Source organism: Pleurodeles waltl, chromosome 3_2, assembly GCF_031143425.1.
Source record: "Pleurodeles waltl isolate 20211129_DDA chromosome 3_2, aPleWal1.hap1.20221129, whole genome shotgun sequence".
Lineage (NCBI taxonomy): Eukaryota > Metazoa > Chordata > Amphibia > Caudata > Salamandridae > Pleurodeles > Pleurodeles waltl.
Window position 1 is genome coordinate 62443047 of NC_090441.1, and position 24600 is coordinate 62467646.

At 43.7% G+C, this 24600-nt stretch overlaps 1 protein-coding gene across 1 annotated transcript in view; it reads left to right on the top strand.

The window, feature by feature from the left end:
* Window positions 1-24439, top strand: part of TMEM132E (transmembrane protein 132E) — an 881764-nt gene extending 857325 nt beyond the window's left edge. Inside the window, exons 8-9 of the mRNA XM_069226765.1 lie at window positions 12636-12827; window positions 16765-24439. Coding sequence (XP_069082866.1) covers window positions 12636-12827; window positions 16765-17817 — 1245 coding nt within the window. The 3' untranslated portion in view covers window positions 17818-24439. The remainder of the gene's footprint in view (window positions 1-12635; window positions 12828-16764) is intronic.
* The last annotated feature ends 161 nt before the right edge of the window (window positions 24440-24600 follow it).

A 24600-nucleotide genomic window follows, 5' to 3' on the forward strand; every position in this document is an offset into this window, starting at 1 on the left:
CGACCGCGGTGCGGTGTTCTGACGGGGTTACTTTGGCGGGCGGCCTCCGCCACCCGCCAAAGTAAGAATGACCCCCATAGTCTTGTCCCTTCGAGTGTGCACTGCATTTCACCACTGCTACTTCCCCTGGTAACTGAATGGCTTGTAACAATTCTCTTATTCTTTCACCATTTTTCACTGGTGATCCTGAAGAGGTCATGAAGCCTCTCTGTGACCACAATTGTCCAAAATCATGCACTATTCCAAATCCGTATTGGCTGTCAGTGTAAATAGTAACTTTCATCAATGCAGAAAGTTGGGAAGCTCTAGTAATGGCTACCAATTCTGCTACCTGTGCTGAGTAAACCCCTTGAAGCCAAGAGGCTTCCAGAACACCTGTTACAGTACATACAGCGTACCCTGCTTTCAATACACCCAGTGCATCTCTTAAACATGAACCATCAACAAAAATGATTTGATCATTCTCTTCCAATCGGGTGTCTTTGATATCAGGTCTTGGTTTGGTGCAAAATTCAGTCACCTGAAGACAGTCGTGCTCGATGTCTTCAGCGTTCTCAATTTCAGCATTTTCACTGGGAAACAAGGTTGCTGGATTCAACGTAGTGCACCTTTTCAGCTGCACATTAGGTGATCCCAGAATTATTGTTTCGTACCTTGTGAGTCTAGCACCAGTCATGTGCTGTGTTCGGGAACGTGTCAAAAGTATCTCGACTGAGTGAGGGACCATGACTGTTAAAGGGTGTCCCATCACTATTCCTTCACTCTGAGTGAGGCTGATACCAACTGCGGCTACGGCGCGCAAGCACCCTGGCAGTGCTGCTGCGACCGGATCCAAAGTAGCTGAAAAATATGCTACTGGTCTGTTTACGCCACCATGGGCTTGGGTCAAGACAGACAAGGAACATGCATCACGTTCATGACAAAACAATGTGAAAGGTTTTGTGTAGTCAGGCATACCTAAAGCTGGAGCCCTGCACATGCATTCTTTCAATTCAATAAAAGCATCCATCTCCTCTCCTTTCAGTTCAATTTCATCCAATGCATCCTTCTGGGTCAGTTTCAGTAAAGGTTTTGCTAGAGTTGAGAAGTTGGGAATCCATTGGCGACAGTAGCTCACCATTCCCAAAAACTTCCTCACTTCCTTCCTTGTCTTTGGGGGTCTCATTTGAAGTACACTTGTTATTCTTTCCTTCATTATTCTCTGTGACCCTTTCTCTATTTGGTGACCCAAATATTTCACTTTCTTCCGGCAGAATTGTAATTTTGAAGGAGACACCCTGTGTCCATTTCTTCCCAAATGGTTCAATAGGGCAATGGTGTCAGCTGTGCAGTCACTTTCTGTCTTGGATGCAATCAGTAAGTCATCAATGTACTGTACTAGGGTTGACTCGAATGGTAATTCCAACGCTTCCAAATCTTTCTTTAGAATCTGATTGAAAATTGACGGTGACTCCGAAAACCCTTGAGGAATTCGACACCAACTGTAAACTCTGTCTAAGAATTTGAAACAAAAGAGAAATTGGCTGTCCTCATGAAGAGGCACCGAAAAGAATGCTTGTGACAAGTCGATGACCGAGAACCACTCGGCATCGCAAGGGACTTGAAACATTATCACAGCTGGATTTGGTACTACAGGGCAGCATTTAATTATTATGTCATTTATTTTCCTCAAGTCCTGCACAATTCGGACCTTTCCACTTGGCTTTATTAGTCCCATAATTGGTGAATTACATGGACTGCTTAACACTTCTTTCAGTACTCCCTGCTTTACAAACTCATCAATGAGTTGGGCGACTTTCATGAGGGTGTCTTGTGCCATATGGTACTGTGGGGTCTGGGGAAAGGTTACATTGGGCTTTACAGTCACTTTCACTGGTTCCAATCCTACCTCTTTTCCTGTCATATCCCACACTTCTTTTCCGACTGTTTCCTGTAACTCAGCTGGAATATCTGCTTCAGTGATCATCGGAAAAAGGGTAATCAGAGGATACTCTTCATCGACAGTCTCCATCTCATCCCCTTCTACACTGTCCTCCTCTTCCCCATCACTGCTCGTCTGAATTCTAATTCCATTGTTCGAACACATAATCGAACATCCCAATTTGCACAATAGGTCTCTCCCTAACAGTGATATCGGGCTCGAGTCACATACCACAAAATTATGTGACCCTTGATAGTTGCCAATTCTGACTTGTACTGGATCTGTGATTGGGTTTGTCAGGTACCTGTTTGCTACTCCCACTACTTGAACTGTTCTCCCTGAAAGTGGCAGATTTGGCACTTCAATGCTCCTAACAGTATTACGTGTAGCTCCTGTGTCAACCAAGAATGAAACGCGATGACCCATAACTCTTCCCTCCACATACGGACCCTTTTGATCAACTTCCAAAGATGCTGCAAGCACACAATTTCCCTCCTCATCTGAACTTCCACTCTCCCATACATCGTTTATTCCGTTCTCGCTGTGTAGTGGGAATTGGTGTACTGTGTCATTTTGACTCATTCCCTGACCCGTGACCTGTCGAGGAAGCATTGCTTGCTGCTGATTCATTGGTGCTAAGGGTATTTGCATTTGCTGATTAGGTACCATGGGAAACTGCTGTTGCATTGGCTGCAATTGTGTCATTTGCACACGGGGCATTTGCACCTGCTGCGGTTGCATGGGTTGTAGACCCTGCATCTGGTTCATATTGTTTTGGAAATTTGGGTTCGGACCTCTCAGTTTCGGTCCTCTCATAGTTTGAAATGCATTGACATCATTGTTTTGCTGACCTACACCTTCCTGCACCATCATTGGGCACTCCCGTTTCCAATGCCCGACAATTCCGCACGTGTGACATGGCATCACCTTCTTCATTGCCTGTATACCATTTGGAATCATAACGGTATTCAAATCAGGACCATTATTCACAAAACCTCCTCGGCCTCTGCCTCTCATCTGCGGCTGAAACATAGCATTTCCCTGTTGCTGCTGCTGCGGCATCTGTTGTTGAAACCCTTGCAAACCTTGTAAACCTGTCTGAGCTGCTCTGAGCTGCATCACCATCACCTTTTCCTTCAATCTTTTCTGCTTTGTCTCAATCTCATCACTGCAGTATTTTGCATAATTCAACACTTCATCAATCGACTTTGACTGCCAACAAATCAAATGCGATTTAATCATCTGGCTAATTTCAGGTCTCAGCCCTTCCACAAACCTGAACACAAAATGAAGCATGTCCTTTGGCTCAATCGTTTCCGTGCCACTGTCATTTTTAAACGCTTTCAACAACCTCTCATAATATGCGTGTATAGATTCTTTAATCTCTTGGGCGGTCCTGTCAATCCTTTGCCAATCCACATTTTTCGACGCAACCTTGGTTTTCAAGTGCTCGATCACCTTGTGGTACAAACTCATTACCGTAGGTGATGGCGCACCTGTGTCCCTATCTCTCTCTGGTTCACTCGTCGGCCAACCTACAGCCCTTTTACAATCTTCCCACAAATCAGCCGGAACCACAATCTCGAACAAGGTATTCAGGTCTTCCCAGAGACACTTCGCGAGTTTCACAAATCTATCTGTTTGTTGATACCACTCGATCGGTTTTTCTCTCAATTTGGGAAAGTCGTCCGTAAAGGATTGAATATCGCACCTGTGCCATGGTACATGCACAAGTTTTCCCCCTGCTGTCTCTCTCATTGGTAATATGGTTATCAGATCGTCATTCTGTTGTTTTTTCTCACTTCGTTCCGAAGTATTTTCCTTCTTTTTATCCTTTTTCTTGACCCACCTGCTTTCCCACTTGTCTAAACATCTCCAGACCTGTGCACTCTGCAGTATCTCTTTAAGGTGTGTTTTCATCCCTGCGGATCTCATGTGTTCAAAGTCTTTTGTGTCGAAGTCTAACCTGTAACTCCTACTCAGGTGTTTAGTCTTACCTATATCAATCTCGTGTCTGTCTGCAATTTCTTGTAATTTCTTATGTATGCTGCTCACTTCTCTTGTAATCCTAGGGCACATGTATCTTAGTTCTTCCTCCGTGTATGATTCTAATCTGTTCAAACCCATTGTTCCCTCAACCAGTTCATCTGCCTCCATACCCAACCTTATTTTATTCAGGTATTCTTCTCCCTTCCCGCTGGATACACTCTGTGGGGAGTTCAAGCTGTTGAACCATTGTGTTAGCTGTTGCGCGTTCAGTCCCATCAGTGTAGCAGTTACATCAACTGCCACTGACGGTTTCTGTAATGTTTCAGTCTGTGAGGTTAATGGTACTAATAGTGGTGGATGTGACCTTACCACGGTTGACGGAGCACAAATTGGAATTGGGCTAAATTCCGACAAGGACCCAGATCCATTTGGCAGTGCCGCTATTGGAGTTGTCTCTGGAGTGGTTTCTATGCATCTTCTCCCTGTCCCATTCTGTATCATTAACCCTTGGTCGCTGGTGCTTGAATTTGCCTGTATATACAGTGGTACTGGTGGACCTACAGTGATAGGTAGGGATATTGCGTCTGGATTCTGTCTGTTCCCCGAATTCTGTGGCATGTTAATCCCCACATTGTGGTTCATCATTGCTGGCATACCTAACTGGCTTTCTACTACTCGCACTTCTTGTGTCTGCTTTTGGGGCATCGAGAACTGTGTTGATTCAGCTTGAATCAATGTCGGTCTCTGATAGTTTTGCCCTCCCTGCGCCATTGAATCGGAAGTCATTCCCATGTTATGCTCATCACAACAGTGCCTTTGAACCTGTGGCTGATAGTTATCAGCAGGTTTCAATGTTGGCACGTCTGGGTACATCCTCTGAACCCGTGGTATTCGTGGTGAGAAAGGCATGTCAGAACTGTTCGGCCTCTGAGATCTTCTCAAATTTGGCGTTACATTACCCTGTATTGGTTCTGGAGGGGCAGTACTAATGCTTGAGCCTTTTTCGCTTTCCACATATGGCGGTGGGCGATCATTCAGCAATTGTATAATGAACTCCTCATCATCTGACTCGTCTCCCCTTTTCGAGTTTCTATTGCTCTCTCCCTCTCTGGACTGACTCCTGTTTGTCTTACAGGTGGCTTTCCTTCCTTCCGTCTCCGCTTCCTCGGCAATCGCTGGAAACAATTTAATTCCCTGCAATACGTCCGATCTCCAAACCTTTTGTGTACTGTCCCATCTATCATCCGCTAGTGTCTTTTCTACTTTTCTTATTCTTGTCTCAAATTTCTTTTGTTGTTGGTTTCTAGCTATTAGCTCCCAAATTGCCAATGCCTCAAACTGTGCTGGCCTTGGGGGTACTTTCATGTCGTATAGCGCAAACCTCAGATTTTCTAAAACCCTTAGGTTAAACGACCCGTGGATAGGGAACGCTACGCTTCCATGTTTTTCTGTCAATTTGCACCATTGCTTTAGCCAAAGACATGGCGCTACACCTTTTTCTTCAATGACAATGTAAGCTGGTGTACCCTCAGGCGGTGTTTCTTCTCCTACATTTGCTTTAATATAAACATCTCCCCTCATGGCACTCTTAAATGCTTTGAAAAATTTCATCTTTCCGTCTTTTGTTTTTCTAAAAAAATATGCGATCAATAAGTGACTTTAATTCCCGGAATACTCTTCGCTTGCCTTTCCCCTTCCAATTGCGCTTCACGGACTGCGTCCAATCCGTGCGCGACCCTTCTCACCAACCGACCTATCCCAGCGCGGCTCCTAGTGACGTCACACTCACACACTGCGGCTGACAAAGTCCTGCGGCTTGTCCTCTTTTCATTCGGCTTCACTCATAAACTAATTTCTGCAATTTAACGCGAGCACTTAACCAAAAGAATAAAACAGATCTGTCAGTTTACTACAGGAAAGGTAATACAATCGCTTCAGAAACCTTAGGGATTTTTCACTAGCCTCGGCAGTTATTCCATCTTTCTCGGTTTCCCACTTTCGCAAGCAAAATTTGACCCGCAAACTTTACTCTCAACTGATCAATGAACTATTCTAGTGCACTTTAGAATTCGTCAAATCTCAAAGTCGAAATTTTCTTTCACTCTGCAACATTCATACCGACTTGTTGACCACGCCCGATCAACCTATTAAACCGACCAGATCACAACATCAAACAAGTGTCACATACACTTTTCAACATACTCCGGAGTCTCTTGACCTCGCAGGGCCCGTCTCAACATCAACAACCACGTGGACAATTTTTCTCTGCTCAAAGCGCTACACACACGTGAAGTTCAACGACTTCCCTACTCTCACACCTTTGGAGGAACAGTCCTCTAATATCTTTTAACCCCTTAAATCCTCACAAACTTCTCAATTAATCTGCGGCGATAAGCTGTGCAAGCGCGAAACCCTAACTTCACTCATACCGTCACTAGAAACGCCGAGACCATTCTCACACCTCCATGTCCTCCATTCGCAAGCTCCGAGATCCCGGGAAAGTCATTGGGGACTTAGGGCATCATCATCTCTCCGACTTGTTTTATCAAAGAAAAATTCTAACTTGACTCTGTCTATTGTTCGGATGGGGTCCCAAAGGGCAAAACCATCAATCTCTGCTACCATCTACTGGTAACGCGTCCAGCCCTTATAAAATTACCTGTACCTGGACACGTTGGAGGTCGGTGAATCTTTTAACCGAGTCGGGCTCTCCTCATCCTAAAATAGTCGAGTCACTCAGATCAATAAATCAATAACCACTGTAATCGGTAATCAATACCCAATTAATAGGTCAATATAGCACATCAGAAATCAATAACAGTTGGTATTTCGGCGCACCATGACCTTTCAGTCATGAATAACCACACCAGTTTATTAAAAGTTAGTGAATTTATTTCCCTATATTAACAAAGCTAGCACGATATATATGTGTCTCAACACCAATTGATATATGTATATGAACATTACTAGCTGTCCATAACGGTGGAAGAAACGCAATCTACGCAAAATCTGGATGATGATACACTCTGTTATAGCAATGCAAATCACCAATGTGACTAACTGTATTTGACTAATTGCATACATTCGGTCAGCATAACAAGATTTCAATTCTTCATGATACATTGAATGAATACCTCGATTAACCTCTAATTAGCATTGGCATGTGGGGCTTCATGCGAAACGAATTTAGTCACACAAATTTGGAAAACTTCTAGCTAGGGCCCTGTCAAAATAGCAGTTGGTACCTAAATGGAAAAACACAATGCATAATACATTTATCCTTTCATATTTACCAAATACAATCAGCATTCAAGAAAAGTCTTCGTCCTTCAGGTACCGGTTCGATCAGCACGGGGCAAGTTTCGAAGGGGCAAAGTTAAAGGCAAACTTCCTTGCAGCGGCAAGGAGAATGGGGCAAAGTTACTGCATAGGCAAGACGGGGCAAGTCAAAGTTAAAGTCTCTAGGGTGCGAATTCTCAAGTCTCTTTCTCTCGAATAGAGAAAGGGGTATCAGGGTGTCGTCCAAAATGGAGTCTGGCATCAGGCTTCAAACTGGCATCGAGGAAAATGGCTGACTTCTCTTTGTCCGGTGGGTTTAAGTAAGAAACATTCCAAATTCTGCAGGGTCCTCCATTGGAGGGTTCATAGGTTGGCTTCAAATTGTCCAATGAAAAATTCTCTTTTACTAGAACTTATTTGTGCATACATTAGCCTTGGAGCCTTGGAACACAAATTGTCTCATGGTTTGCCAATTATTTTTGGTATCTGTACCTTCATTGTCCACACCTGCAGAGACTGACCTTGTATCAAAGGGGATGTAACCGGCCTAGCACGAAACCTTGGAGATAAGTGTACCAGCCAGTTTCTACTGGAAAAATACAACTTCAAGCAAGAATATATGTTTCATTAGTTCAAGGAAAAAAAGAATCACGCAGTTAGAATTTGAAGCCAAGCAACTAGGCCAAAGCCTATACTAAATTTAAGCTAAGCAAAACAGTTTTCAAACAAGAAATCATGGCATACATTTGCGATTATGACGGATTACTACATTTTCAATACTTCATGATTAATAAAGCTCGTTTACAATGATGGCGAACTACCCCGAGGGCACATTTTCCCTCGTATATTATTTCTTTTACTAACATCACTCTATATTATTAGTTTGATTATGCAATATGTATGAATATATGTAGGACCCTCTTTTTCTGCGTCATCATCTGCCAGTGAACATGTTTTTTGGCGAATGGAGGCGTCTCGTGACATGGGAGGCACAAGCCTCGCGTGAGTGGTGCATGGCGTGCGATGACTGGCAGAGCCGCGTGCTGCAGCGCTGCAATGCCTGGTGAATGAATGGCACTGCTGGCTTCGGTAACCGGGCCTCGCTTCTAACTGGCACAGGCTAGTGCTGGGAGAGGGTCCCCTGGGGTGCTGGGTATGGTGTGTGGTCAATGGCAGTGCAGCGTCGGAAGAGACGCCACTGATGGCAAAATGTCAGTGCTTCGCGGCTGGCGAAACACTGTCCGCCTGGCATGGATGTGCACTGAATGTCAGCCTACAGTGCGCGGTCGCGACCGACTCTCCGTGTCCTGACATGGCATGCGGTGAATGCCAGTGTCCCCTTGCAGGTGGGATCTCTGGCGACTGCTGGTGCTCCATGGCACGAGGGGCAGTACTTTTGGGACTGCTGTGTGAGAATATGCATCCCCTCCCATGCCATGGATGCTGCACTACTGAACGTGATGTGCACGGGTGTAGCTCCGAGAGGGGATTTGGGGGTGGGAGTTGTTGGTGCCACACACCCCTAATATGTGAATTTTCTTAAAAAACTGTCATTGTTTTATAGTTTCCCTACTGCATACTGCAATGAGAAATATATTGATAAATCATAAGAAGAGGAAAACATGGATTTAAATAAAATATTAGTCATGTCCACATGTATTAATTGATGTAGAGTTGACCATATATTGAATATTGCCCTAAATTATTTTTTACTATTAATACATTTTGATTAAAGATCTCCTGCAAGGTTCTATCACTCATGTGAAACACAGAAGTGAAGGTTTTATCCAGGCACCTAATTTTTAGTGTATTCACATTAATGAAACATCATAACAAATTGTTTAAAAAAGTTTGTTTTTAGTTTATTTTTATTTAATCAGAAGAGTGCACATTGCACTGCTGATTTTTTTTTTTTAACTAAATCTAACGTGTAATATCCCAATACCAGTGAAAGCTGCAAAAAGTAAGCAGTGCTCTTAAGGACACTGTTTACCTATTGTCCTTGGAGTCGCGGTGGTGATTTTTGAAAGTGATGAGTAGTAATTCTTGCCCTGAATTGTAGAGAATGAAGTGAGTGAGCCTGACATCGTCTAGGAATGGTTCCGGTAAGCTACCCTGATGAACATTTTGAAAAAATGGGACCAATAGTGCATTTTAAAGAAGGGTCTTCACATACATTTGCTAAAAAACCAAAGGCTCAGCTCTCATTAAATATTCAAGGCTTTCATGATGTGCCAGGCCAATTTAGCTTGATGCTCAGAAGAGTTCATGCCATTTTATCCAAAATGTGTTTGAGATGCTCCATACAGAAAAAAAGGACCTCAACTGTGTCAGATACAGTATATTGTCATGGGTACTCCACATATACCATGTGACCGTTGATTCCAAAAATTACATGCAATATGCCACTGCCAGAATGTTGCTATTAGTGCCATCCATAAACCATGGGTGATTCCAATGTCAAAAGGCTAGTTTGTCTGGGCCAGCACTTTGTCATAATTGCCCCCTCCTATATACCATGGTTGTCCTCCTTTATGCCAAAAATTACCTTTAGTGTGCCAGTATTTTGACACGGGGGTCCCTATGCCAAGAATTTTATTTAGTATGACAGCAATTTTTCCCTATCCAACAAATTGCGTCCAATATTCAGGTGCCAGCATTTTGCCATAGGTCTCCCCATATGCTAAGTTTTACGTTTAGTGTGCCCTAGTTTGCTAGCATTTTCTCTCAGGTGATTGTCATTCAAAAAACTGCCTCCAGAATGCTAGTGCAATAATTTTGCCATGAGTGTGTCTTTAAGTAAACAATTACCTTCAGTATGCCAGGGTCAAGGGCACACTCTTAAGCATAACACCACATTCTCACTGATACTCACTTATATTCACTCATTCACAAGTTGCTATGCTGCAATGCACTAGGGAAAGAGAGCATTGTAGAGCCATATCTACTAAGATATGGCACTGATGCTCTCTTCTTCAGCACTGGTGCACACATTGGCTGCCTAGCATCATGCACACATACTTTTGAACTAAGGTACAAAAGTATATGCTTGATGTCTAGCATAAGTTTTGTATTTGACAGATAAATACTGTACCTAGACAAATTTTAAAACTTTTTACACATTGGATGTGCACTCTATAGTGCAGCACACATGCAAAGTGTAAAAAGTTAGAACAAATTAAAACATTCCTCCAACTTAACACCTGCCTCAAGAAGATGTTATTTTGGTGCAAAGCTCTGTCTAACCTTTTTAGTAGACAGGACTTTGCATCAACAACACCAGGTTGTAGAGTGAGAACACCCATATAGAGCCCATGTCATGCTCACACAGTGCAAAGTAGTGAAAAGCAGCACAAATGATTATTTGTTCTACTTCGAGACTGTTTTCCAATGCAAAAGTAGTTTTGCACTGAAAAGCAAATAGCTTTTCAAAACTTTACACCTGTTTGTGTCACTTTGTGTGACTTTTCAGTGCCACGAAGTCTTGATAAAAACTCTCAGAAATGTCATACAGAAAAAGACATAATTGAGTTTCAGAAGGACACTTGCAGCCCTAGTCCCTGGTGCCACTGCACCTGCTGCATCATTGGCAGGTAACACCCTGACCCTACTCACCCAGTACACACCGCCCAACAGCAGCTTGCCTCAGACACGAACTAGTGTTGCCACGGGGCCATTTTCTTCCGACATAAATATTTTAACGTCTCAGCCAGTACAAAAATAGAGAAAATCATGCAAAGCCTGCATTTTCCCCTTTTCAGTACATACTTAAAAAAGTATTTCTGTACATAATGCACTTTAAAATGTGTTCTAGAGGTTCTTTAATGACCCCTGATTAGGGTTGCCACCTGGCATCTCTTCTTCTGGCACCACCATTATTTTTGAAAAAATAACCAAAATCACCAGAAGACGGTATTTTTAGCCCTTTCCTGTACATACTTCAAATAGCAAATACAAATAGAAAACACTTTGAAGTGTGTTCTAGAGCTGCAAAGATTCCTGACTAATAAAGACAGAAAAATCATGTTACAAATGAATACATTGGTTTTTATTTATAGTCCTATTTAGAATCATGGGCAGGCCTTTGCACATTCTTAAAGCTACAGAAAATGGCTGGTATTTTTCTTTTAGAAAAGTGGCGACCCTATTTCTTACTGATAATGAATGTAAACAAACTGAAAAAGCATAATAGGGTTTGCTGTTCGCAATGAGGAAGCATTTCACAGGTGCGTTCTCCATGGCCATTTCTGTCAACTAGGAGGGCCAAAGGTTGTGTTTGGGTGGGCCTGGCCCACCATGCCCACCCGCTAGAATCGGGCCTGTACTGAAGAGCCCCTAAGGGAGAAAATAACCTGTACAACAAATACCATACTCAAAAGGAGGTGGAAATGTATCAATCTTCTGTTGTTTCAGGCTCGTATCCATGTAAAGTACAACATGGATACTTGTCTCTGTTTGGGAAACTCATTTGGACATTTTCTCAATTGAACATGTCTACCCTTGGTCCAGGGCAACCAGATTTTCAGGATAACCACTGACTATGTAAATAACTTAATTATAAATTCACATTATGCAAATTTGTTAGCTGAAAATGTTGTCTGGCTCAGGCCCTACTGAACCTACTTTGGTAACTCCAGTTCCCCATAAGAGACAAAGGGGAAAGGAAGTACGCGTGTATAACATGCGCACTGACGATGCACTAGCGTGGCGAGGAGTGGCAGGGGAACGTTGGAACTGGGCCGAGCAAAGTCTGGAAGAGGAGAGAACCCAAATCTAGATATTAGATTTGCTTTGCTACTCTCCAGCTCTGTACCTCCAGGGAACTTGAAAACCATGAAAGCACAAAGCGTGTAAAAGGCTCTGGACAGAGTGAGGAAAAAAGGAAAGCACGTTTGTTCACTCGAGTGAGCAGAACCTAAAGTCAGGAGAAAGCGCCTTTGACTCTTCATGACACAGCTTTGATGGCAAAAGTGGGTAATGAACGACAGTGCCTTATAGTTTCGGCGAAACTGTCCAGCTGAGAAAGTTGTATGATAGTACACAATGGCCCCGGACATGGGAAGGAACAGACTGATGGTTGTGTTCTGTGATGAATGGGTGTGTCCATGCACTGGTAGATGGTGTGCCTAGCTGATACTGGCAGACAGCCTTCTAACTGACCATACCCATGGAGCCTGGCTGGAAAGGGTATTTAGGGAGAGCTTTGCAGGGTGTGGTGTTTGAGTTGTAGACATTGGACACTGGCCTCACGGTATCAATATCATAAACACACGAATGTTGCAAAGAGTAGCATGTAATTTTTGTTCAGCTGTAGGACCGGCTTAATGTCCTCGACTGGTTATTTGACCTCAGTAGAATAAATCTTAAAGGGAGGTAATGTACTGCAAAGCAAATTCATCAATATGATGTACTAATACTTTACATTTCTCTGTCTTTTTTTCAATAGGTTGTGTCCCCCCTCATGGAGGCCATCCTTGGAGAGACCCCCATCACTGTCTCCGATGAGAAGGTCAGCATCACAGATCTCACGGCGCAGGTGGTGTCTGGCTTGTCTCTCTCCCTCCATCCCAGTCCTGGAAACAGCCACACTCTTATTGCGAAGACAACCGCACAGCAAACACTGAAATTTCCTAAACAGGTGAGTAAGACAGAAAAGAAGTGTGAGGAAATTACAGACAGGATGATGCTGGGAGAGTACTGGACATTTAACAAGCATCCACTGAAACATCTAGCCATTCAGGAGACAGATTTGAGCCATGGGGCAGGTTGAAGTAGCCTTGCATCTCCCTGAGGTGCCACAGGCCAAAGTCAAATGCCTAACTCCATGTATTTCTATGAGCTGTACTGTGGTGGTTGCCACTGTGTAGTTATGTCTTGGTTGCGCTTGGCATTGAAAGTCATTTTTTGATTTGGGTATAACTTTTAACCCAATGTACGGATTTGCATGGAATTTGGCAATCCACTTAGCTATGTTTTGGTGCAACAAGTTTCATAAAGAATCTATGCAGGGTAGAAAGTTATGTGAGGGGGAGGAGTGGCTCTCACAGGAAATTTTGCTTGTGTCTACAGCTCGACCACTGAATGAATTTACGCCTGACTCGGCATGAAAGCTGAACTTTACCTGGAAAGCGCACTTTCACTAGTTTGGTGTAAATGTGTCCAGTATTTTTTGACCGCCCACACCAGGTTGAGCACAGGGTCTCCTACAGCAAGGGTTAGCAGCTTACTCAGGTTAGCAGCTTACTCAGGTTAGCAGCAGCCTTGAAGCCAACCTCTGCTGAGCAAGTCCAAAGGCCATCCATCCATTGTGTTGGTTGGAAATTAAGTACACCATAAAAAAACAATGACATTCACTAGAAAACACATTTAAAATGAGATGGTTGTAGCTGAAATGCGTAAAACCAGTGAAACTCAACAGATATAATACACACCATACACTTCTTGAACACGAGAGTGCCTGTGTTCCAGTAGCCTTTGTGGCAGGAGAGTAAGGAATTTACATGGGATCCCACTCCCGGTATCATCTGAAAAGTTCCTAAATTAGAGATCAGTACACTGGTACCAATAATCTTTTTTGGGCTCCCTGTCTGATGGCACAAAGAGAGCTATTCACAAAACTGACTGTAGCGCTCAGGGGTGGCGTCTACATGTGGCTCCACTCCGTCATTTTCAGATCAGAACAAGGCTAACGCGGAGCGGCTTGATGTGCGAAGCACTTCTTTGAAAATATCTCTATGCTGTTTGAGGTCATGGTAATGTTCTAAATAGGAGCAATCTATGATTAGATAGAGTATGCACCTGAAAGAGCACTATCAAAGGTAAGTCACCTGTTCATATATCAAATTGTCACTTGTTTCTGCAAGAATCTGGATCTGTAATTACATTTCAATTACATATGCATGTCAGTGCAGCCTCCCCCTCAAAGTGTTAGACTTATGGTAAGTATTACACATCGTATACGTAGAAACACAATTCACCATCTTCTATACTAACTAAATGTACACTACAGTTTGTATGTTGATTTGTATGCATTGTACACACAATGTAAAACCTCCGGTAAGTGTTGGAGCTCAATATTAATTGAAACGTAGTTAACATCATGTACACTATTTAGAGATAAATTATTACAAAATAACTACAAATTATATATTAATTTAAATATGCCAAAATAATCCTTAATCGTAAATCCAATAGCTAACAATCTTACAATTTGATACATATCATTTAAATCATTATTTCACAATATGTAACCTTCAATGTGATAGTTTCAGTATGAACTATCCAGTACAAAAGTATCTTTTTTATCTTGAGTTCATCCTTGGTTCTGGCTCTCATGTAAAATACACCACTGAAAATAAACTGGCCACACCTAAATACCATAATCCCAACTCTTTGAAAAGAAGATAGCATATGAGACACTTTGATTTAGGAGGTCAGTTTGGCTCATTCTAGCAGAGAACAAGGGTTATCATTCCTTCTCTGAGGCAAATCTGTGATTGACTGTATGAAAAACAACAGATTATGATGACAAATTAGAAATATAAAGCGAGGGAGGGAGCACACTGCCTCACATCCCAGCACTCAGTTCGCCCAGTGCATTATGGTGAATGCAGTGCAGGATAACACTCCTCAGTGACAGTCTTTAGTTTTTCACACTTGATGTTGCAGCCAGTGCAGTGTATCTTTAGACATGTGTTTTTGAATAATTGTGCTTTTTTAGTAGAGAGCAACTTATCGTTTTGGAGGTGCTGGAAATGCTGCCCAAAATCTTCTCAGGTCTCTGTACCATTCACTGGGCACAAGTGAAACAACCAGAGCTTGTCAGCTCATTAGCTCAAGGGAGCCTTCTCAAACAAAGATATTAGAAATATAGCAAGACAAAATGATTAGCAGCCATGGTAAGATTGGGCAATTTAGCAGATGTGTTATCTTTATTTAGTAATGTTAGATGAAATGAGTAGTGCAGTACATTAAAATGTATGTTTAGGGGGCATGATATGGCCTTATGTTCTGATTATTTACAATGGGAGAAACATCCACGTTATCTGAGTTTACTCTCTTCAACAGGAGAAACAGATACAAAACATCCCTTTGGTAACCCGGGATGATGTTACTTACTAGGATTGAAATAAAGATACTGTTAGGATACTGTAGGCACAGTCTCCCATCAGTAGCATGTCTACATATTGATGTGCTCCATTATAAAGCCTGTTTTGAATCTAAATAAAGCATGACTTAAAAGTTACAATTAATGTAGTGATATACTTTGTGCATTAAAAAGGGACAACATAGGATGATACATTCTTCATTACTTCAGATTGGTATTCGATATAGAAGGGTTTCCTAAATGAAAATGTTTGTGATGTCATTTCGTTGTAATAATGCTATTACCACAGATGGCATAACTAAAAAATGCAATGGATTATATGGTAGATTAGATAATATCCCTTTGCCAGGTATAATGCCCTTGATAAATCATAATATCTTTTCAAAGTTATTTTTATTTCCATTACAGATATTTCACATTATTACTAGTTTTTTTTTCTCATTCGAGCTCACCAACGTTAAGTTGACGAGCGAGGAAAATCTCACTCAGACCACCTCCCAGCGTGATTTCTCAGTGCGGGCGGTCGCGGATGGTCGCTACTGCTCACGTTGAGAAACATTCCCTTTGTGTTGAGGAAAGTGCAGCTCGAGTAGAAACACTATCTGAGTGGCAGAAGAGAAGGAACACCCTCCTGCATTTCAGGTGGTGCTGTTTGCGCTGATTTTTCAGTGCAAGACAAACACCCGGCATCAAATATCAGAGCGAACTGCATGATTAAACGCACTCCATGATTGCGGAACGCCGCATAGCACGGCAGAGTTTTTTGGTCACTAACTCCACCCACACCTAATTAAAATGTGTTGTTTCTACTGTTTTTTCATAGCGGGATTTACATAATTTTATTTCCTGATCACAAGTTCTTCTCACTGACATTCCTTGTTTCCACATCAGTAGATCTGATCAAAGGCATACCAGCGGTGTGGCCAGTTTAAAAAGAACCAAACTCTACTTTCTGAAATGAAAGCAATTTAAAGGCTAGCAAATTATTGAGTGGCCCTGCTCCGGCAACGGAGTGGTCAAAGAGCTAAGCAAACTCTAGATGTAAACAACAAGCACTGTTCCAATTCTCTAAAATGTTTGAATTAGCAGTTAGAAGTGGTCCTCCGGCAGAGTGGAGTACATCGCTGTCGAGTTCCTTCGTTCCCACACCCTTAGTAAACAGTTAAAAATAATTCTGTTTTCTGAATGTATGTTAAACAACATTTACTCATTGCAAAAGACTCTAATGGTAGAGTTATATCTCTATATTAATAGATGGGGTTCAATCAAATTAGGCCAGGGAATGACCCAGTTCCAAGAGCGTATGTCTCTGCCCTTTAACACCATGGAGAGGTGCACAGTATTGTAGTACAATTAACAGTCCAGTGTCGACAACCGCTTGATACTAAATATGGTGTGCTACCGCTGAGATGATAGTTGTCTTCTTGTTGAATTTTTACTCAGATCATTTTCTTTTCTCTTTGTTTAGGAGAGCCTGCTGAATGTGTGGATCACCTACAGCGATGGCACTGCTGCCCCCCTTTCTCTGTATGACCCCAAAGACTACAACCTGGTAGTCAGCAGCCTGGATGAGAAAGTGGTGTCAGTCACCCCAGACAAGGCCTTCCCCATAGTGGTGGCATCCGAGGCTGAAGGCTCAGGCAACCTGCTGCGCGTGGAGCTTGTTATCTGTGAAGCATGTCAGAAGACAAAGCGACGGAGCGTGCTGTCCACCGCCATGGCCCATGTGCGTGTACATTTTGGTTCTGAGGAGGAGGAAGATGGGCAGCAAGTAGATTACCCAGGGGGCAGCGACATGCCAGGTGGGCATGAAGACAAGGGCTCCAGGGCAGCTGGCACCACGGCAAGGGCTGCTGTGGAGGAGACGCTAGACCCCAGTCAGGACAGTGGAGTGCCCACCGTTCCCGAGGCAACCGATGACTTTCCCACCATCCCTCCAGGTTATGTACATGTAGCCCGGGGCTTGACAGATCTAGAGATTGGTATGTACGCGCTACTTGGTGTCTTCTGCCTGGCCATTCTGGTGTTCCTTATTAACTGCATTGTCTTTGTGTTGAAATACAGACACAAGCGCATACCACCTGAGGGGCAAGCTAACACAGACCACTCACACCACTGGGTGTTTTTGGGCAACGGGCAGCCTCTTCGTGCCCAGAATGACCTTTCCCCTCAACAAGAGAGCCCTGGAAACCCACTGGAGACTGTCCAGACATGTTGCCATGGGGACCATCACAGCAGTGGTAGCTCTCAGACCAGTGTACAGAGCCAGGTCCATGGCAGAGGGGATGGATCTTCAGGGGGATCCACCCGGGACCACAACGAGGACCCTTTGAACTCCCCTACCTCCAAGCGGAAACGGGTCAAGTTTACCACATTTACCACACTGCCCTCAGAAGAACTTGCCTACAACTCCATCCCCATTGCCGACGAGGAGGACCTAGAGTGGGTGTGCCAGGATATGGGGCTGCAGGACCCAGAGCAGTTGCATGATTACATCCGAAGGATAAAGGAGATTGCTTAGCACCCATGGATGGACAGCCAAGGGACAAACTGCTGCTTTTACTCTTAAAGGGAACACAGAAACAGACCTAAAACTGAGAGACTCTGCGGAAATATCATATACTAACTTGTGGCTCCGCCTTTTTTTGTATTCCTTCATTCTTTTGCACAAGGGCCTAAGTCGCACGGCCCTACTCAATCAAGCACCCAAAATATTATTTTATTATTATTATTTTTTTTTTTAGAAAAGAATGTATTAAAAATGTTATAAAAAGTTAAGAGGTGAAGCCGAGGTGAAGTGCAAAATGAGTGGCCAGGAAGTAGTCAAGTAGAACTGTGGGTGCCTAGCCACGAGATGGCGGCAGAAAAGAGGCCAGGCTAGCCCAGAAAGGAATTAAGGAAAGGGCCAGACCAGTACTGCAAAATCAGCAGGAATGTGTTTGTGCTAGCCAAAGGGAGTATCAGAAAAGAGTCCTGGCTATACAAGGGAGAGTAGTGGGAAAGAAGCTGGGATAACTCAGGAAGCAATGGAAAAACACCAGTTCTGCTCAAGAAAAAGGTGCAGGAAAGAGGCTAAGCTAGGCCACTGAGACGAACAGTGAAGAATGCAGTGGGAAATACACCAAGCTGGCCCAAGGAGGACAACAGGCGAAAGGTTGTGCTAGCCAGTTGAAAGCAGCAAGAAGAAGATCCATCAAGCCCAGGGAGAGGACAGGAAATGACGTGTATCTCAGAGAGAGCAGCAGGAAATTGGGCACCCTAGTGTATGGAAAGCGGGTAGAGAGAAGCTGGCATCACACCACGGTAGCCCTGAACAGAGGCTGGGGCTTGACCAGGGACAAGAACAGAGGTAGGACTAAACTGGAAAAGTTTCCGGCCTTTCTCAGGTATGCCATCAGGGTTCAAAATAAACTGAATGGAAAGCCAACAAGAGCAGGAAGTGTAGCAGAGCATGATGTAATCAGGAAGAGGTGCAGGCATAAACCAGGAGCACAATGAGGCCTGAAACAACCGTGAAAAGGTGCAGGCTTGAACCAGGGAGTGCAGCGGATCCAGAATATGCTCAACCAGTGAAGGGCGTAGAAAACGATATAACTGGGAAATATGGTGGCATACCTGAAGGATGGGTGGAGCTAAAATAGCAGACAAAATGATGTTTCTACCTAGGACTGGACTTTTTTTTATTCAGGAGCATTGGCTACCTTAAACAATAAGTAGTGCCGAGCCTTTTACTAACATAAAGCCCTTGGCAAGACCAAAAGGAGCAAATATAAGAGCCAGATTTGTGAGCAGCAGTCATATAAGAGAAAGGAAAGGCAGACGCCGAGCCTAGTGATAGCAGTAGAGCCGGAAGGAAGAGTCCATGCAGTTGCACTGAGAGTAACAGAGCCTGGCGTACCTGATGGACCTGTCCACGCAAATCCAGGGACAGCAGCGTGGTGTACTGGATGGACCAGTCCAGCCTACCCCCTGTAGTGCATCAGGGCATGAAAGCCAGTAGCAAACAGGCAGCGAAAGCCCACAATAAAGAGAAGGCAGAGTCTGGCAGAGCAGAAGAAAGGTGACTCAAGAAAGCTGTCAAGTCAGATACAACGAAAGAAACCTCCAGGCCTGAAACAAGAAGAGATGCCCAACCTAAGACAATGGAGACAAGCCCAAGGAGAGATGCAGAGCCCGAAGCAGAACGGGGAAGTGGCTGATCTAAACGAAGGAGGGTAGCAGAGCATTAATTAGAAAAAAACATGTGAAGCCCATCCCTAGAAGAACCTAAAACGACCAGGCAAAAGGGCCAGATGAGAGAAAGGAGAGGAGAATGCTAGGAATAACAGGGTAAGGAAGGGGATGACCAGGCCCAAGCAGAAATAGCAATGAACGTGTGAGATCCAGCCCCGGAAGAGTTGGAAATGTACAAGCTCATGGGCAATGAGGAAACATCGAGTAGGAGGTAGAGCTGAAATGTGTAAAATTATAGAGTAAAGAGGATTGCCCAAACCAAGCAGCTCAGCACAGTATTAAATAGCAATGAGCAGCTAAGTCCTAGCCTGCTGGGGGGTCGGGTGAGCCAAGGAAAGAGGGAGGCCAAGGAGTTACAGAGCCAAAACCACTGATAAATACAGAACCTAAAACCAAAGCGCTAATGGCAGAATGGAGGCAGAGAGCCTGAAATAACACGCTGGAGAGTCATGATTGGTCCAGAGGCAGAAGCACACGACACAGAAGAGCAGCAGGACCTTTGATTACAGAGAAAGGATGCGATGTATCCCGAGGTTAAACCCTAGAGGCTGCAATAACAAGGAAACCACAACCCCACTGGCGAGAAACAGAGCGAATATAGCCACATGTAAATGAGCAACAGCAAGGGGAGCAGCGTCGCCTGCTAGAGTAGGAGCTGGCCTTTATGGGCGAACAGCAGAGAGGAGATGTAGGGAAAGCACAGGGAGAAGAAGCGTCAGAGCCCTGAAGTACAAAGCAAGGAGTTGAGCAGGGTGAGGATGAGCAAGCAAGTGAATAGTTAAAGGGGTAAACAAACTTCCAGGAGAAGAAGCAGGTTGAAAAAAATACTTGAGCATGTAGAAGAGATGAAACAGTAAAGTTCTCCGGTTAGGTGGCAGGCTTACATTTCAGGAGGTACAAGCTAGCAAAGGGAGGGAGTTAGGCCACTGCCCTCGGTGATTCAAAGAACCTGCACCCAGGCCATCGGCTACAGCTTGGTGCAGCAAAACGTACAACCAGGCGTGTGGTATTAGTTATCTTCTGTTGTTAGCACAGTCAAAACAGGCCACTAATGTGAAAAGGGACCAGTGGTTTGTGGGTGGAGCAAGAGAGGGGTTCCCCCAAAAATTGGAGGACAAGAACAAGAGAAACCTGAGGCTTCACAGAAGGGAACTCTGCTAGGCCACAGCTGTGTGTCACCAGACGGGGCCCACCCCCGGGATCAGGTGGCGCACCCCCACAGTGGGACCACTGACAAGAAGCAGAAGTCCGACACTGTACAGTGCTGACAACTGACTGGATGTGTATTGTTGTATTTTGGTGTGTGTCAGATGAGTCTCCTCGCTTTTAAGTTGAGGGAAAGTGTTTCTCTAACCTTTCCTCTGCACATTTGTCCCTGGAAGGCCTTTGTGACTCACTGTTTGTTTTCAGCTTTTCATGGCAGCGGCAGAAGGTGGGCGGCGGCAGTGAAGCATGACTTCTGTTCTATACCTCAGACGTCGCATGCTTTGTCTGCTGCAACATGGCTGTGCACACACATGGGAGGGAAGTGTTTGAGCTAATGCTTCTGAACTTCGAATACTTTTGTGTACTTGTACTCTTTTTTTTGCACCCCTCTACCATCACAGGAGATAAATCGCATGTAAATCAGCCCAACTTGGCTGAAAAACAAACATCTGACCTGAGCTGCTGGACATTGATGCCTCTGCATGAGACAGCAGATGGCACACCTGTTGGCCTGATCGCTCCTTGTCAATAAGGTGCAGCATGGGTTACCATTCACCAGGCAATCCTGCAAATCTTTACATGCTGTATAAAATCCGGGATGCTTATATTTAGCTCTGTCTACGTTTTTTTTTTTTACTTCAATTCTGTAAAATCAATCCCTGTTTCTCACTTCATTTTTAATACTTCCATCTTAGTGAATAACAATTTATACAGACTTGCGTCCGAAGTGAGCCGGAGTTTTCGTAAGCTGGGAACAATTCTAACAGACCGATGCCTTGGGAGGATCAGGAAGACTTGGGCAGGGAGATTCACATGTGTATTGTATGGTACATATGTATTTAAACATATTCAACTTAGACATTTAAATGGATTCCACATGTGAGAAAGAAAAAACACTCAAACTAGAGTCAGTCCATAAAGTTCTACTTTTAAGTTGAAATCCCCTTTCTGGCCTTTCCCCTGTATGTACTCCCTGGTTCCCTTCCCCGTCAACAGACTGCAATTTTTCCGACAGGACTGCAAGGACAGCAATATTACTTGCATGAAATAGATCCTGGTCAACAGTGGACTGTCCAATAAGCAGAATCCTCCATTGTGCCCGGATACCAATCACTGACATCCCACGTTTTCTGAAGAGGATGTATTCCCTAAGGTCTGTGTGCAAAGACCTTAGTAGATCCAACTTAAAAGATAAGCCAACATGGGTGGTGAATTGTGCTTTCCTGTTCAGTTTTTGCAAGGGCACACCCCCTTTGTAGAACCTTTCCTGACAGTCCTCCTTTGTCAGCCGGCCATGCAATGTTCTTGCATTTGTTGGTGAGCTGGAGTGCTCGTATGCACATAGACCAAATATGGATAATGCAGTCTCAGTCAATTTCCCTCCACCTCATTGTGGTATCGGGAGAGTCGAGGCAAAGAGAGAAAATTTCATCATGAAAAAGAAGGGGTAGAAAATAAGCGAGGTCGGTTGCACCACATAAATTGTTCCCAAGCATGTTCTGAGGCTCAGTTTGAAACAAAAGAAGCCACAAAAAAATTGAGAACCCTTCCCTTCGCTGCCTTTACTAGAATATAACAGTCCAGGTTTTTGCTCTTTCACTCATTCCACAACAGATTCAAGTTCATGAGGGTTGGGTCTTCCTTTAAGACCAGGCCTTTTACTTCTGAAGTCTATGGGCTTCCTCTGTGGTGCGACATTAGCACCCTACTACTGACCACAAAAATCTTTCTGAATTAGACCCTTAATGTCTGCTCAACGACCTTAATGACAATGCCATTGCCTCTGTGTCTGCAAAAGTATCTCAAGTGATCTCTATATCTACTCTAGGACGCTTAACATGAGACTCCAGCGCTCATAGAAAGAGGCAATGAGGGTGCATGTGTGCCTGCTTGATGTCTCCCTGAATAAGACCTCGCAGCTCAGTGTATCTTCTCTGTAACACTTTGGATGAACTATGTGAATATATGTGTCTGCACTAGAATACACAGGGCTAGACCTTTAGGCTTCAAAGTTCTGATCTCATATTTCACACAAGAAGTTGAGACTCTTCATCCACTCACATGATTTGACCTTTATGCTATGTACATGAGCTCTTTGGCTTAGAAGAATAAACTTTCTGACTCTATTCCACAACACTCGGAATAAGATCTGTAGGGTCTGCTCTAGGATCCCAGACTGAGATCTCCTAAGTGTGCCTGATCAGCCCCCTCAGAATTAGAACTCGCAGCTCTGTGTGACTTTCCACATTCCTAAGGTGTGACTACTTGCCTATCTAAATCTACTCTGTAGTTCTTAAGATTTCAACTTGTGGCCTTTGTGCCAGTGTATGTGATTTAAGACTCTTAGGAAAGATCTTTAAGTTTTGTGTACGCTCTAGGACTTCCAAGGTGAAAGTATTGGGCACCGTGTGTCTGCATTACATCATCAAGGATTATATTTCAAGTTAGATTAAGGAATCTCAGTGAGTACATAGGACTCTCTGTGTCCCCTTGTTCTAGAGACACGTCTTTCAATTTAGAGGTCCAACTCTGCCCTGCAGCTTGTGTTTGTAAGCTCTGATGGCATGAAATGCCTCATGGTTATGTGTGCCTGCTCTAGGAGGCTCCTGTTCAACATGTGTGGGCTGTTTATATTCACTGTACCTTTCAGAGCACAACGTCCACTAAACTATGGTGTTTATGCCAGCTCCAGGTCTGAAGTAAAGGCCTCCAGGTTATATGCCCCATCTCCATAAGGTCCCTGTGTTCTGCCTTTGACACCTTAGTCTCTGGCCTTTGACTCCTATAAGAAAACAGCATAGTGACTTGCTTCTGCTTCAGAACTTACTTTAGTAAGTTATATGCCAGTTTGCATCTGAATGTCAGGTTCAATATCCAAAAATGAAATCTCTAACATTACATGTCACTTTCACAAGAAGCGGCCTTTCCTGGGAAATGGTTGAGGGCTTTTGTCTGTCGGTGTTTAATGTTAGGCTCCACTCATAATACTTTTTTGTCTATGCATGCATTTATTCCATACGCCACAGAATGAGTAAATGCTGACCACCCTCAAACACAAGGTGATAAGTTGATAAGGTCGTTCATTTGTATCGCCTATTTCTTAAATGTTTTTTCACACATTTATGGGGATTATTAATAGTAATGCCCCACCACCCTTCACTTAGAGCCCCCTCTGTGCTTATGAGGCAGCTGCATTAAGGAAGAACAGGGACTCCACTGCGGTTAAAGCTATGAAATCCTTTCATTAATTGAAGAGTTGAAATATTTTCTCTCCCTTATGTTCCTTGATGTCTATGCTAACCACATCCAATGAACACCGTGAATCGTATACACTGCCTCAGTGTTAAAGACTTGCTGCCTCCAGAATATCTCAGTGACTTTTTGTGACACTAGCATGAACATTGATAATCAACTTGGAACTTTTCTCCACTGCGAAGGTGGAGCGAAGGCAAACCTACCCCAGATCTTTGATGGACGTCTGTTGGGTGTGCCACCATGCCTCACTAAAATGTTTCACCATTGCTGGCAATGCGAGTTGTAGGCCATGCCCTGGAGGGGCTGGTGTGGGAGAAGGCAACGAGGAGTGGCAGGAGAGACATTGTAAAAGACCTCACACTTCTCTGTTTAAATTTACCCACTATTGTGTCTACTTTTTCCTAAATAAAGAATAAAATGGACATGCCTCGGGCGATGCCATGCCCTGAGATTGTTGTAAGTTTATTGTATGTTTCTTGCTTAATTGGATTGAGGGTGGGTGTTGGGCAAGCTTATGTCTGTGTTTTTCTTATTTGTTGATCCTTTCTCTCCACACTGGAGGATTCATGACACACAGAAGCACAAAGCCATATCAACAGATGGTACAAAG